General features: G+C 33.7%; 1 protein-coding gene across 10 annotated transcripts in view; it reads right to left on the bottom strand.

Moving 5' to 3' along the window:
- PDPK1 (3-phosphoinositide dependent protein kinase 1) overlaps positions 1-13435 on the bottom strand; it is a 157180-nt gene that overhangs the window by 36894 nt on the left and 106851 nt on the right. For all 10 annotated transcript variants that reach the window (XM_074279860.1, XM_074279854.1, XM_074279858.1 and 7 more), the window contains 4 exons: positions 11469-11544; positions 8528-8596; positions 7634-7730; positions 5091-5264 (listed from right to left, as the gene is read on the bottom strand). In XM_074279860.1, the coding sequence (XP_074135961.1) occupies positions 5091-5264; positions 7634-7730; positions 8528-8596; positions 11469-11544 (416 nt within the window). The remainder of the gene's footprint in view (positions 1-5090; positions 5265-7633; positions 7731-8527; positions 8597-11468; positions 11545-13435) is intronic.

The raw sequence follows: 13435 nt of genomic DNA, 5'->3' as shown, positions 1-13435 counted from the left end.
GATATAAACCCAATAGTAGCACTGCTGGGTCAAAGGGTATGCACAGTTTTGTTTTTAACTTTTTGGGCATAGTTCCAAATTACTCTCCAGAATAGCTGGATTCTTTCACAACTTCACCAACAATGTATTAGTGTCCCAGTTTTCCCACATCCTCTCCAACATTCACCATTATTTGTTCCTGTCATCTTATCCAATCTGACAAGTGTGTAGTGGTATCTCAGAGTTGTCTTAATTTGCATTTCTCTGATCAGTAGTGATTTGGAAAACTCTTTCATATGAGTGGATATAGTTTCAATTTCATCATCTGAGAATTGTCTGTTCATATCCTTTGACCATTTATCAATTGGAGAATGGTTTGATTTCTTATAAATTAGGGTCAGCTCTCTATTTTGGAAATGAGACCTTTATCAGAACCTTTAACTGTAAAAATATTTTCCCAATTTGTTACTTCCCTTCTAATCGTGTATGCACAGAAACTTTTTAGTTTGATGTAATCAAAATCTTCTATTTTGTGATCAATAATGTTCTCTAGTTCTCCTCTGGTCATAAATTCCTTCCTCCTCCACAGGTCTGAGAGGTAGACTATCCTCTGTTCCTCTAATCTATTTGTGATCTCATTCTTTATGCCTAAATCATGGACCCATTTTGATCTTACCTTGGTATATCGTGTTAAGTGTGGATCCATATCTAATTTCTGCCATACTAATTTCCAGTTTTTCCAGGAAAGATTTCTAACGTTATATATTTAATTTGCCATAAATACCATGCCATAACACAATGTACACGATGTTAGCTAAAAAAAATAACAGACCAGCCTAAAGGTCATGGACCTAGGTTTAATTGAATCAAAAAATGTTATCGCCCCCCAAAAAATCCAGAAACTATGCTCCCGTTTGATAGAACAACATGCAGTAATACAACTCCAATAATCCAACTAAATATTTTAATCTCACTAGATCTGATAAATTTTTGCCAAAGGATTTCCATTCATTGATAGTTCATTATTATTGTTAATGATAATAATAATAGGAGCTAACATTTATATTGCACCTACTATGTGTCAGGAATTGTTCTAAACACTTTACAATTATTAGGTCATTTGCTCTTCACTACAAAGTAAGTACTATTATTATTTTGCAGATGAGGAAACTGGGGCAAAGTGAGGATAAGTGATAAAGACTAAAAGCTGATAAGTGTGAGAGACTGGATATTTCTGGTCTCTAGCTACACGCTAATAATTGTGCCATCTTGCTATGGTTCTCTTGCCCTCCCCATCCCTAACACCCACCTTTACATAGTTTAACTTTATCTGATATTCATGTAGCATGTTTATGAAATCCCTTCAAAATGCCATTATCTACTCTATGTCCTCCTATACTTCACTTATATTCCAACTTTTACCCTCCTTATTGGCTTTAACATTTAGCTACTATTTTTCTTCATCATTTTGTACTTTACCTACAGTGACTTATAACAAGAGTGTCATCCACAAGTATATAAAACTTGGAACACACTTCATAACACAACACAGATTTTTATCTCTAAGATCTTAATTTCTGTGTTCCGTCTTCCCCCCATAATTATCAACAGCCTCAACAAGAAAACATAGATTAAGTGTTTACTATGTGCTAGTAAATGTTTACAATGTGCTAGCATGTTGGCTAATCAATGCAAAAAAAAAAAAAAAAAAAAAAAAAAGTCAAAATGTGGTCTCTACCGTGAAAGAGCTCATATTCTAAAGAAAGAAACATAATATAAACAAATCTAAACAGTACACATAGTATCTGACCCAAAAGGTAAGGCTCTATCAGTAAAGGAACCAGGGTAGGTCCACCCTAAGAGGATAGAATATCAGCCTTGAAAAAAGCCAAGAGGCAAAAGTGAGAAAGGAGATAATTTCAGGCAAAGGAGACAGCCAGGAAAAACAGAACAGAGTCAGAAGATAGTATGATGTGTGAAGAACAGCAGAGAGGCCAGTATTTCTGAATTGTAAGTAAAGGGAAATAAAGTAGAAAGAAATTCAGAAAGAAGAATAGAAGCTTGGTTGTAAAAGTCTTTATTGTCTTTTAAGAGGCAATAGGGAACAAGGAGAGTTCACCAAATTCAGTGAAATGTTCAAACCTGGGCCTAATTTAGGAAGATCACTTTAGTAGCAGAGTGGAGAATAGAATGGAGCAGGAAAGATCTGAAGAAAAGAGAACAATAAAAAGGCTACCCCAATTGTCAAAACATGAAGTGATAAGAGCTTACATTGAGTTAACAGATATGTAAGTGGAAAGAAGGAGGCAAATATAATCCAAAAAACTATACTTTTCTTCTTCCCCTATATTTACCAAAGTTGTCCTTTACCAACTTATTCATTCATTTCTTCTTAAGCAAGTGAACCAGACATTCTGTCAGATCACTGATAATTTCTCTCCGTGTCCACAACTCTTCTAATAAAGCATATTAAGGATAGTCCCATCAATTCAAACTGCCTCCCATATTAAAGAAAGTGGGAACGGAAAACATATAAATCCTTAAGAGGGCACAGAGTCCAGGAGATAGAGACATTAAAGTATCTTGGATTCTGACCTATTGCCAAAGTCCCTATCAAGACTGCTACCACCTTAGGCTCTCCTTTTCTGACTCAGCCTATAGGTTTTGGCATCCTAAACTTGGTTCCAACCTAAACTGATTTGCTTACTTGGATTCCCAGATAAACACTGCCCCTCTTTCACAAGAAGGGAATTAACAACCTTCATAATTGTATCCACAATTTGGTTTTCTGACACCTTAATGAAATCCTGAGGCAAATGGGGAAAGCCACTGATGGGGAATCAGTTCAAAATTATAGTCCCATCCTCTGTGGAGACTGTGAGTTCCCCCTTTGCTGTCTGTATCCAGTCAGAAATCCAAGTTATTTCAAACATCTATAGATAAATATAGTTAAATCTGCCTATGGTTCATGCCACCTTTGCTAAACTCCTTTTGGGTCAAGACTGACAGGCCTCTAGTGTCTTTCTCCTCATCCTTCCTCCCCCATGTTTCATGGCATCTTTTTCCCTGTTGTAACTCTTTTTAAATTTTTTTTTAAAAGCTTTTTATTTTTCAAAACACATGCATGGATAAATGGTAAACATTAATCCTTGCAAAATCTTGTGTTCCAATTTTCCCCCTTCCTCCACCCACTCTCACTAGATGGCAAGTAGTCCAATATATGTTAAACATGGTAGAAACATATGAACTAACTCTTTTTAGGATTTAGCCCCTCAGTCAAAGGTATACTCCAACCTCATGAAATATTTTCTTTCTCTTTTTATCTTTTCCATTATTAATTGTTAAAACCCCTTTCTTTGCTAACTATGTGCTCTTCCAATTCTATTTCATATTTACTATTCCTGGTATCTATTGTATCTCTTTATTTTGTCTGTAACCTCATCTCCTAAATAAACCTACCTTTTGCCAAAGAGAATAGTCACTGTAAATTCTTCAGATGACCGAACCTCAACATTTGGTGCTGAACCCCAAATATATCACTGCCACATTAAATCCCAGTGCTTTTTTTCTTTTTATAAACTCTGTATTATAATCAGCCCCAGGCAGCTTATTGCTCAACTGTTCTATTTCATAGGTGAGTCTTCTCTTTCCAAATAGACCATAAAGTTCTAGAAGACAAAAGTTATATCTTATGCTCAAGTTACATTTCCCTTCCCAATCATACTGGGAACAAAGCAGGTGTTGAAAAGTATTTACAGTTGTTCATTAATGAGTGATTTCCAAAAGAGAGAAGTGAGATTTTTAAAAATACATTTTAGTGGTGCAGAATATAGAGCACCAGCCTGAAATCAGGGTTCAAATTTGGTCTCAGACACTTAATACTTCCTAGCTGTGTGACCCTGGGAAAGTCACAACCCCAATTACCTCAGCAAAAAAAAAAAAAAAAAAAAAGATAAAAATACATTTTGCAATTTATAAATGTTTAAGGAAAAAGAACGACAGACAATGGGAATTTGCTATTTTGCATCAAGGATCAATTGTCCTCAATTCCTTGACTTTTAGGACAGCTAGGTGGCAAAGTAGATTAAGTACTAGGCCTGCAATCAAGAAGATTTAAGTTCAAATCCAGTCTCAGACACTTACTAGCTGTGAGACCTTGGGTAAATCGCTGTTTGCCTTAGTTCTCCCATGTTTAAAATGAGTTAAAGAAAGGAAATGGTCAAGAAAAGTCTAAAAAGGTTCATGAAGAGTTGGAAATACTGAAAAAGCAATAGGATAAATGCCTTGGGAAAAACTGCCCTTCCTATAATACTTTTGCATGCTAAAGATTATTAATTCTATGTAAAGTTACTCTATAAAGAAAACCAACATTTAAAAGTAAGAGGTATTATGCCCTTCGTTTGCTCTTATCCAAGATAAGCTAAATAAGGACCAGAGGATGAGCAGTCCCATAGTAAGATAAGGAAGAGAAAGCTCCTAGAAGGAGGGCTCATCCTCCAGAGGTTTTTCAATAAACAACTTTTCTGCCTTCTACTGAGTGATCTCTGAGTAGTCATTTTGGGTAAGGGTCTTCTACATCTCTCATAGTACTCAATTCTGAAAATTGAAAAGAAGAAAAAAAAATTAAAAAGTAGACCAAACTTTCTGTGTCTCTTTGCCTATTTATTGCCTTCTGCTGTCTTAAAATTAGATTGGCATGATGCTACCATATAACCACTGAAGTCCTATTCTGTTTCCTCACTATGACATGGGAATAGCTTCTTGAAAAATATATGAATGAAATTTAAACAGTGGCATGTCCTACTAAGCTGGGAAGGATTCAACTGATAACTAAATGCAGGATGACCATCAAATTATTCAGGGATAATCTACAGCAACTCACGAAACTATCTACTAAGGTATGGAGGGGCTTTGACCTAAGCCAGATTTAAGAAGTACATTCATCAATTTTTTTTTTTTTTTAAAGCAGTAGAATACCACCACGATAGCATTAACTCACTGAAACTAGTAACTAGATATTTTCAACCAAACAAATCACAAGAACAAATAACTTTTTTTTCTTTTAAAATACTCAAACGCTGAAGTGGGCCAATACAGATACAATGACATACATTTCCATAGCAGTCTTCATCATCTTCAGACATAGCAGGTAAGTATGCTGTCAGCTTTGGGGGTGTCTGATGATGTAGATCCTCCCATGTTATAGATTCAAAGAATGAGTGATCTTTAAGGGGTCCATACCCATCCATTTCTTCACAGCCTAATCGCTTTGTGGAATCTAAAACCTTAAAAAAAAATCCGCAGTCAGATATCAATCAAGGAGCACTGACTAAGTACCCACTATAAGCTTATATACTTAGCACTAAAAAGGTAATTTTTGTCAATTCATCTAAAGACATGTGTATAACATAACTCTATTCTAATCAATAAGTTTAGGATTACATATTGTTTTTGTAAAATTCCTTTTGCCTACATTCTTTCATCTCTTACTACCAATATTTTCTTCTTACAATTGGGAGTGACTTACACAGCACACAAAAAAGAGCATTAGTAAACACACATATTACAATAATGTCTTAAATAAAATTGACCTGTAAATAAAGGAGGCTTTCATATTTCATAGCAAAATAAAAGATTTAGCATAATCTATTTATAGATTTACTGAAATTTCCCTCATTCATTCCCTAAAAGCAATTTTAGCTCAGTCTCACACAATTATAATTTTGTCCAAAGGATTTAGTGAAATCACTCAGATTGGGTAAATTAGTTACACCTATTCCCTAGGGAAAGCTATATGAAAACACAATAAGAGCCTGACATGTTCAATAGCCTCCCAATTCTATTACACATTTCTTATAATCAGTCACCAGCCTGGTCCTTAAATTCTAAAACAAATCTGATAAAAGGGTTACATAAATTTCCTGATTTGGAAGGCTTTCTATAGTCAAAAATAATGAAGTCACCAGACAGGTCAGTTGTTAAAGTTCTAACAAACATTTTCTGAGGCTTTAAAACATTTTTATATATTTTATGTTAGCCTTTAAAAATCTTTCAAAAAAATACCAAAAACATTCAGTCAGCATGGAAAAATGTTAGTATAACTGAAAGAACCCAAGATCAGGAGTCAGAAAATTTGGGTTCAAGTCCAAGCACCAGAATTTACTAGGCTCTTTGACCTTAGCCAAGGGATTTTACCCCTCAAAGCCTCAGTTTCTATATCTATAAAATGGGGATAATATTTATAATAGATACTTCTCAGAGTTGACTTTATCAAAAGTCAAACTCTACCATATAAATGTCATTTAAATGTGTCCATGAAGTGATCTATCTTGACACCAGAACCAGAAAACTTCAAACATTATTGAGTCAAAATAACAAAATAACAGAAAACCTGGTTTGACACAGGTCAAAGAGAACTATGTGCATTATTTCCCAATATTATCTACTTCCTGATTCAGCATACAGATAGGCACCAAATCTACCTTTTACTAGAACAGTTTTCTTCTCCTTGCATTCTATAATCTAGGCCAAAAAAGACTCAGCCCCCAAATTGCTAATAACAAAGCCTATGCCACTATAGGTACCCTACATGGGCATAAATAAAGAGCTTTAAGAGCTATTTCTCATTTCAAAGTTACTTCTTCCCCCCTCCCTCCCTCCCCCATCCCCCTTCCCCTCCTAAGCAATTCTGTAATGCTTGCCATTATTTGGAACACCATAAAATGCTATTTAGAACTAATTCTGTGTTGCTAAACATAGAATAATTCAGATCCATGACTGATGCCAATTCGTGGGGGGGAAAAAAAAAAAAAAAAAAAAGTACAAAAACCTTCACTTTAAATCACTTTCTTCTGTCACTTTACCATGGACAGCAAAATCCTAAACTATATTAAATAGAGTAAAGAAGGCCCAACAAAGGCAAAAAACCACCCACACGTAATACTGTTAAGAGCTGTAACATTAATCAAAAGTTCTAACACCATCTACAAGAACTCTACTTTACAGAAAATCATGGTATGCCATACATCCAAGCATGAAAATCCCAAAAGTTCAAACAGTTGAATTTTCTTGCCAATAGACAAACCTTTTACCAATCAAGAAATGGCTGTAGACTTCTCCTTAGTTTAAACCTAAATCCTAAATAAAAGTCTTATTGAACAAACATAGATGACACATTTGATACTTTGGAGACTTAGACTGACCCATTAAAGGTAAAAGAATTTTCTCTCACTAGTTTCAGTAATAAAAAAAAAAAATTCTGCAATCAGAATTTGAAATTGTAGAGATTAAAACTGTAATAGGCTGTAATTCTAGCTAACAATAGCAGTTTACATTCATATAGAACTTCTACCTATAAAATACATCTGTGAAATTACTTCTTATTTTACATGTAAGTAAACTGAGACTCAAAGAGGTAAAAGAATTTATTCATGGTAATTTGGCTAATAAATGGCAAAATCAAAATTTCAAGACAAATTCAGAGTTGGTCCACCATAGCCATCATGAAAATCTTTGCTAATTCTCAGAATATACATTTTATTAACTATACTCCAAGTTAAAAAAGATTTATGAAATGTTAAAGCTTCATCAACATAGCTCAAAAAAGGGAATTCTTACCAATGCTGTAACATAATAAAATGAGAAAAATACTTACCAAAAGTTTTTCCACAAGATCTTTTGCCTTAGGGAAGAATTTTTCTGGAAAGTCATATTCCAATTTAATTATCTTCTGAAATATAAGATATTCATTTCTGGCAAAACAAAAGCAAAATGATTTACCCCAGAATCAAGCAAATAAGCACTAATCCTAACTTTGTTGTTTTGTTTTTTAACTATCATATATACCAATTACCTTCAAATCAAAAAAAAGTTGTAAGCAGCTTTTGTAATCAGTTTGGAAGGTAAAGATTTCAATATATAACTTGCTTAATCCACGGTATTGCCCATTCCTCTCCCCTAAAAAGGGGAGGTTTCCAAATGGTCAAAGGGAACATTCTTATAGCTGCCATGTATGTGGCTAAGAATGTTAATCTCCCTAAACAAATATTGAATTTTGGTGGTGTAAAAAAATTTGAAGGTAATCTAAACCAATCTAAACCCTCTTCTGTAACATACCTAACCAGCTGTCAAACAGTCTGGAGACCTCTCCATTGACAGGGAACATACTTTCCAAAAAAGAAACCCATTCCATTTTGGGACAAGTCTATTCATTTTTTTTTTTTTTTTCTTTATTACAAGCACAAATCTGTCTTCCTAGAATTCCAACATATTGGCCCAACTTGTACTCCTGAAGCCTTCCTCCAGTCACTCCTTATTCAAATGGGTATTCCTCTGATCCTTTGACAAAAATAATCTCTCTCAATCTCAAATAATCTGGTAACTTCAAACTTCTCTTTACTCCAGATATTAAAAGAAGATAATAAATATTTAGTAGTCTGTACTTAGCTGCTAAAATTCATTTTGTTATGACAATATTGTTGGGGAAAATAAGTAGAAAACAATGAGATCTTTAAAAGAAATATTTAAGAAATATAAATTTTTTTCTTACCCTGCTCTAAATGGTGGTAATCCTGCTACAAGCTGATATATTATACATCCGAGAGCCCAGAGGTCTGAACTTTAAAATAGGGAAAAAGAGAAAAGAAGATCATATTTGAAAATTACAAGTAACAAAACATATTTCATTTATCAAATGATAAATTCTGTGAAGCAAATAAATATGGAGCACAGTATATGATAAACCTAAAGACCCCAGTTACTGGAATAAAGACAAACTGTGACAAAAATTACTGGGAAATCTAGAAATCAACTTGATAGTGTTTGTTACAAACAAACACTGACATTATATATGAAGCTAAATAGCAAATGGATACATGACTTAGGCATAAAAGATGAAAGCTATCATAAGCATTTCAAAGGAATAAGGAAGAAATTACCTTTTAGAGAGGAAGAATAGAAAATCTGACTTTCAAACATAAAAATCAAGAGAAGCATTGAAGGTAACATGAAAAGAATAATTATAAGGGCTCAATATAAGATAAATTGTTTACATTCTGGAAGATGACACATATAAGAAGCTGCTGTTATCATCCCCATTTTGTAGTTGAGGAAAATGAAGAAAGCATGGGTTGAATGGCTTGCCCACAGTCATACAGACAATTAAGTTCTCATATTTAAATTCAGGTTTTCCTGATTCTAGTCCAGTGACTCTAGTCACTGTACTGTTTAGCTGCCTAACATAAAATTAATTTTTATTAGAATGAAATTTCTACAACTTTCCTTCAGTAGCTTACCTACTATTCTAATCCAAATTAACTTTATGCATATATTAACACTGAAACTTAACTCTACCTCATGTTAACAGCCAACCACCAAGTTATGTATATAAGCAACTTCTTCTCCCACAATCAAATTTAAGCCTTAGAATATAAAATAATGACTCCTAACTACTGGGCTAAAACAATCATTCAGGTGATAGAAAGATATAGATAAAATGAAAAACTATATTGAATTAGAAATCCTTGTAACACATGATAAAGCGGTTTAAAAACTTTTGACTCAATTTAACACTTTCCCTAATCCCTCTTGATTATCATCTGATCTCATATTCTTCTTATGCACCCACTATATCTTAATTTATGTGTAACTATGGTTTATGCCCTCAACTAAACTGTAAAGATACACCATGAAGATACAAATTGTTTCTCATTTCATTTTTTATCCCCTAAAATGAATTTTGTACAGTAGAAACTTAATAAATGCCAAATGAAAGAATGAAAATTGTTTGTTGAATGAATATAAAACTAAGATTTAAAAAATTTTGAAAACTGATTATAAGGTTAACAAGGAAATCAATCTACATTTCACCTAAGATAGGAGTAGCTGTTAATTAGAGAAGAATAGAGAAGAATCTTATAACCTTGGATGAGGAAAAATGCATAATCAGAGACAGGGTAGAAAAGATGATCTTAATTACATCAAATTTAAAAGGTTTTGCATAAATAAAATCAATACAGCTAGATTAGGGGAAAATATTAGCATTAAATACTTCCAGGATCTGTGATTTCATCAGAGTAGATATTCTCTCCACAAAGATCACAACCCAACTAGTAGCTGGTCATTAAGAATCACTATAGCTCAAAAAAAAAAAAAAAAAAAAAAAAAAATCATCATCTTTGAAAGTATAGATTGTTTAATCTTCAGAAATTCGTCACCTTACAACCAATTTGAATATCCTCTCTCAAATTTGGTTAAGGTGATTTTTGAACCATGGTTCAAGCTAATTTTCAAATAGATCCAAAAAAAGAAATCTAGATAATATTTAAAGAAGATGTAAACTTTTATCAGGAATTAGCAATATAAAGAGCATTTTTTTTCAGCCTAGCCACACATTCTATCTATAATTCTGATAGGAATATTTGCTTCACCATCATTCTTATAATCACTAACATTTATAAAGTGCTTCAGAGTCACAAAGTCATAAGAATGCTGTGTGGTATGTACTACAAGTAGTATTATTTCCATTTTAGCAAGTGAGAAAGCTGAGATGTTAAGGGATTTTCCACAGCCATACAGTCCGTGAAAGAACTGACTTAATGACAGATTGCTGAGTTCCTTTACTTTTCCTTGTTCCAATATATTAAGAAATGGGGATGAATTATGATCCTAATAATAATATAAAGTCCCTCCATGCTACAACAATAAGGATCACTGGAACAGGAAGACTAAGATACTCTCTTCTCTGGATAACACTGAAAATTTTCATTTTTTTTCCCCTAAAGGTAAAAGATCACACACAGTTCAAAGCCAAAAGCAATATAATCAAAATAACAAATTAGCATAAATTTATACAAAAGGAAAAAATATGGATCAAAAATAAAACAAGTTTCTTTCAGAATGTTCTTAATCTTAAAAACTTTAAAAAATTATCTAGAATTCAACAAATATTTATAAATCTCAGCATTAGGGGAGAAACAAAAATAAATAGGCTAAGATCACTGTCCTTATAACAACAATTAGCATAAATAATACCTTAAAAAGCCTAGAGAGAAAGATACACACATACACCACACAAATATAACATACATATACTTATCAACCAACACTCTTATTAATTAATATTTCCTAATTAATATATTTATTATTAAGTCCATTTTACAGAGGGGAAAACAAAGGCTCAAAGAGGTCATGCAACTAATAATAACCACATAAATACTGGACGTGGATATCTTAATCTTAAGTCTAACTCAATATTGTAGAAAGAGATAAGTATACAATATGAAAGAGTAACTATAAGTGTGTAAGCGGTAAATAAAGTACTCTGAAGTCATATGAAGGAAGAAAAAAATCACTTCCAATTGAGAGATCAGAAGGATTTACAGAGAAGGGAGGACCTAAAAAGAGTTTTTTCAGTATGAGTAGTCTGTCAATGAAAAATGTTAATTTCTTAAAATATACACACTTATAGCTTAACAAGGACAAATGATTACCTTTTACATGCTGATTTTTCTGTAAGCAGCTCCGGAGAAACATATTGTGCTGTTCCTACAAATGAGTTAGCCCTGGCTAATAAGGAGGGGGGAAAAAAGGGAAAAAGAAAAAAAAAAATTACCTTTACAATTTATTCAAATATATTTCATATTTCAGATGATCTAGATGTATTCAATGCCCAAAAATTCCAGAACTTAATTATCCAACCATTAAACTTACCATTTCATCACTCCTTATGCTTTATTCCTCTCAACCTGTTCTCCATCTTCAATATGAGCTCCAGTTACTGCACTCCTCAGGACTTTCCCAGGCATTCATTTCTTTCTGGCTTCACTTTCCCCTCCTTTGTCAATCTTTTCCCTAGTTAATCAGATTTACCTCACATTGTCCTCTAATATCAAATCCTTTGTCTCCTTATATCACTGTTCTTCACAATTTACCAAATCCCAATTCCAAATCAAATTATTCTCACTATTTGCATCATTCACAGCTAGTATGCTGAAATAAGTCATACCACACAACTCTGCTGATTCACTGACTGACAACCTGACTGAATGGGTACACTACAAATTTTTCTTAACTAATCTCAATTGGAGCATCATCATAGCAAGATAATCCTATTACTCCTACTTGACTCATTCATTATTCCATTGCCCACAGTTATTGCTCCAAAATGTCTCTCCTAAAATTTCAAATCACCTGGCCCTCCTACTGTCCTCTCAGAAAAGGACTTTAGCCTACACTTTGCTAAGGTGGTGTAGCGATAGGACTGGGAAAGTGGGGGAAGGGAAACCCAAAAGCCATTCTCCATTTCAAAACCTCTTAACATCATATCCTATTCTTTTAGTCAGTGAAAGGGTAGCTCTTCTTACCAATGCCAATCCCTCTAATTTTACCTTTTAACCCACTCCCTTCATCTCTTTGAGCAGACTGTCACCATAATCTATCTTTCTCTCTTTTTAATCTTTAATCTCTCCCTATCTACTGGCTCATTCCCAGTCACCTACAGATATATACAGGTCCCCTCCATCCTACAAATCATTTACTTGGCTCTACCACCTCTTATCATCTTCTCTATCTCCCCTCCTATTAATAGCCAAATTTCTAGCAAAAGTTGAATGAACACTTCCTCTATTCTCATTCTCCTCTCAAACCTTTAAATCTGATTTCCAGCCAACCTTATCATGAACTGAATTTATTCTTCTTTCTCTTGTTACAAGTGATCTCTTAATTGCAAGAATAATAAGTTTTCTTAGATCTTCATATCCTCCTCAACTTCTCTTGAATACTTGACATTATTTACTATACACTCATCCTGAATACTCTCTCCTCTCTGGGATATTGTAAAATATCTCTTGTTTTTGCTCTACCTACTGGTCTGTCCTCTTCTTCATGTGCATCCCATCTAAACTGGGATCACTAATTGTTGGTTTATTGCAAAGCTCTGATCTGAACCCTATTCTTTTTCCACTCTACATTCTCTCAGTGAAATCCATAAGCTTTCTTCAGTTCCATTTTCATCACTACACAAATGACTCCCAGATTTGGATATACATATAGTCTTGGTCTCTCTCCTAGACTCTATTCTGACATCATCAAATATCTATTGGACCTTCCCAAATGGATTACTTCACAGGCATCTCAAGCATTACATCTAAAACAGAACTCCTTTCCTCCCTAAACCCATCTCTTATGCTAAGTTTCCTAGATGTTTAAGTATATAGTACCCTTATAGTCACATACGTTTACAACCTCAAAATCACCATTGAATCGTCACTCTCCCTTACCCCATGTATAGCCAATAATTTGTCAAGCCTTAACTGATTCTTCCTCCATAATCTTTTTTATCCACTCCTTTTTCAAGCACTAGAGTCATTACTCTAGTTCAAGCACTTCCCAACTTTTTTCCTTTACTATGTCCTGAGCTTCCTAATTAGTCTTACCTTAAGTCATTCCTCCCAATCTA

Source organism: Sminthopsis crassicaudata, chromosome 1 (assembly GCF_048593235.1).
Source record: "Sminthopsis crassicaudata isolate SCR6 chromosome 1, ASM4859323v1, whole genome shotgun sequence".
Lineage (NCBI taxonomy): Eukaryota > Metazoa > Chordata > Mammalia > Dasyuromorphia > Dasyuridae > Sminthopsis > Sminthopsis crassicaudata.
This window is presented reverse-complemented; position numbering and strand designations above follow the sequence as displayed.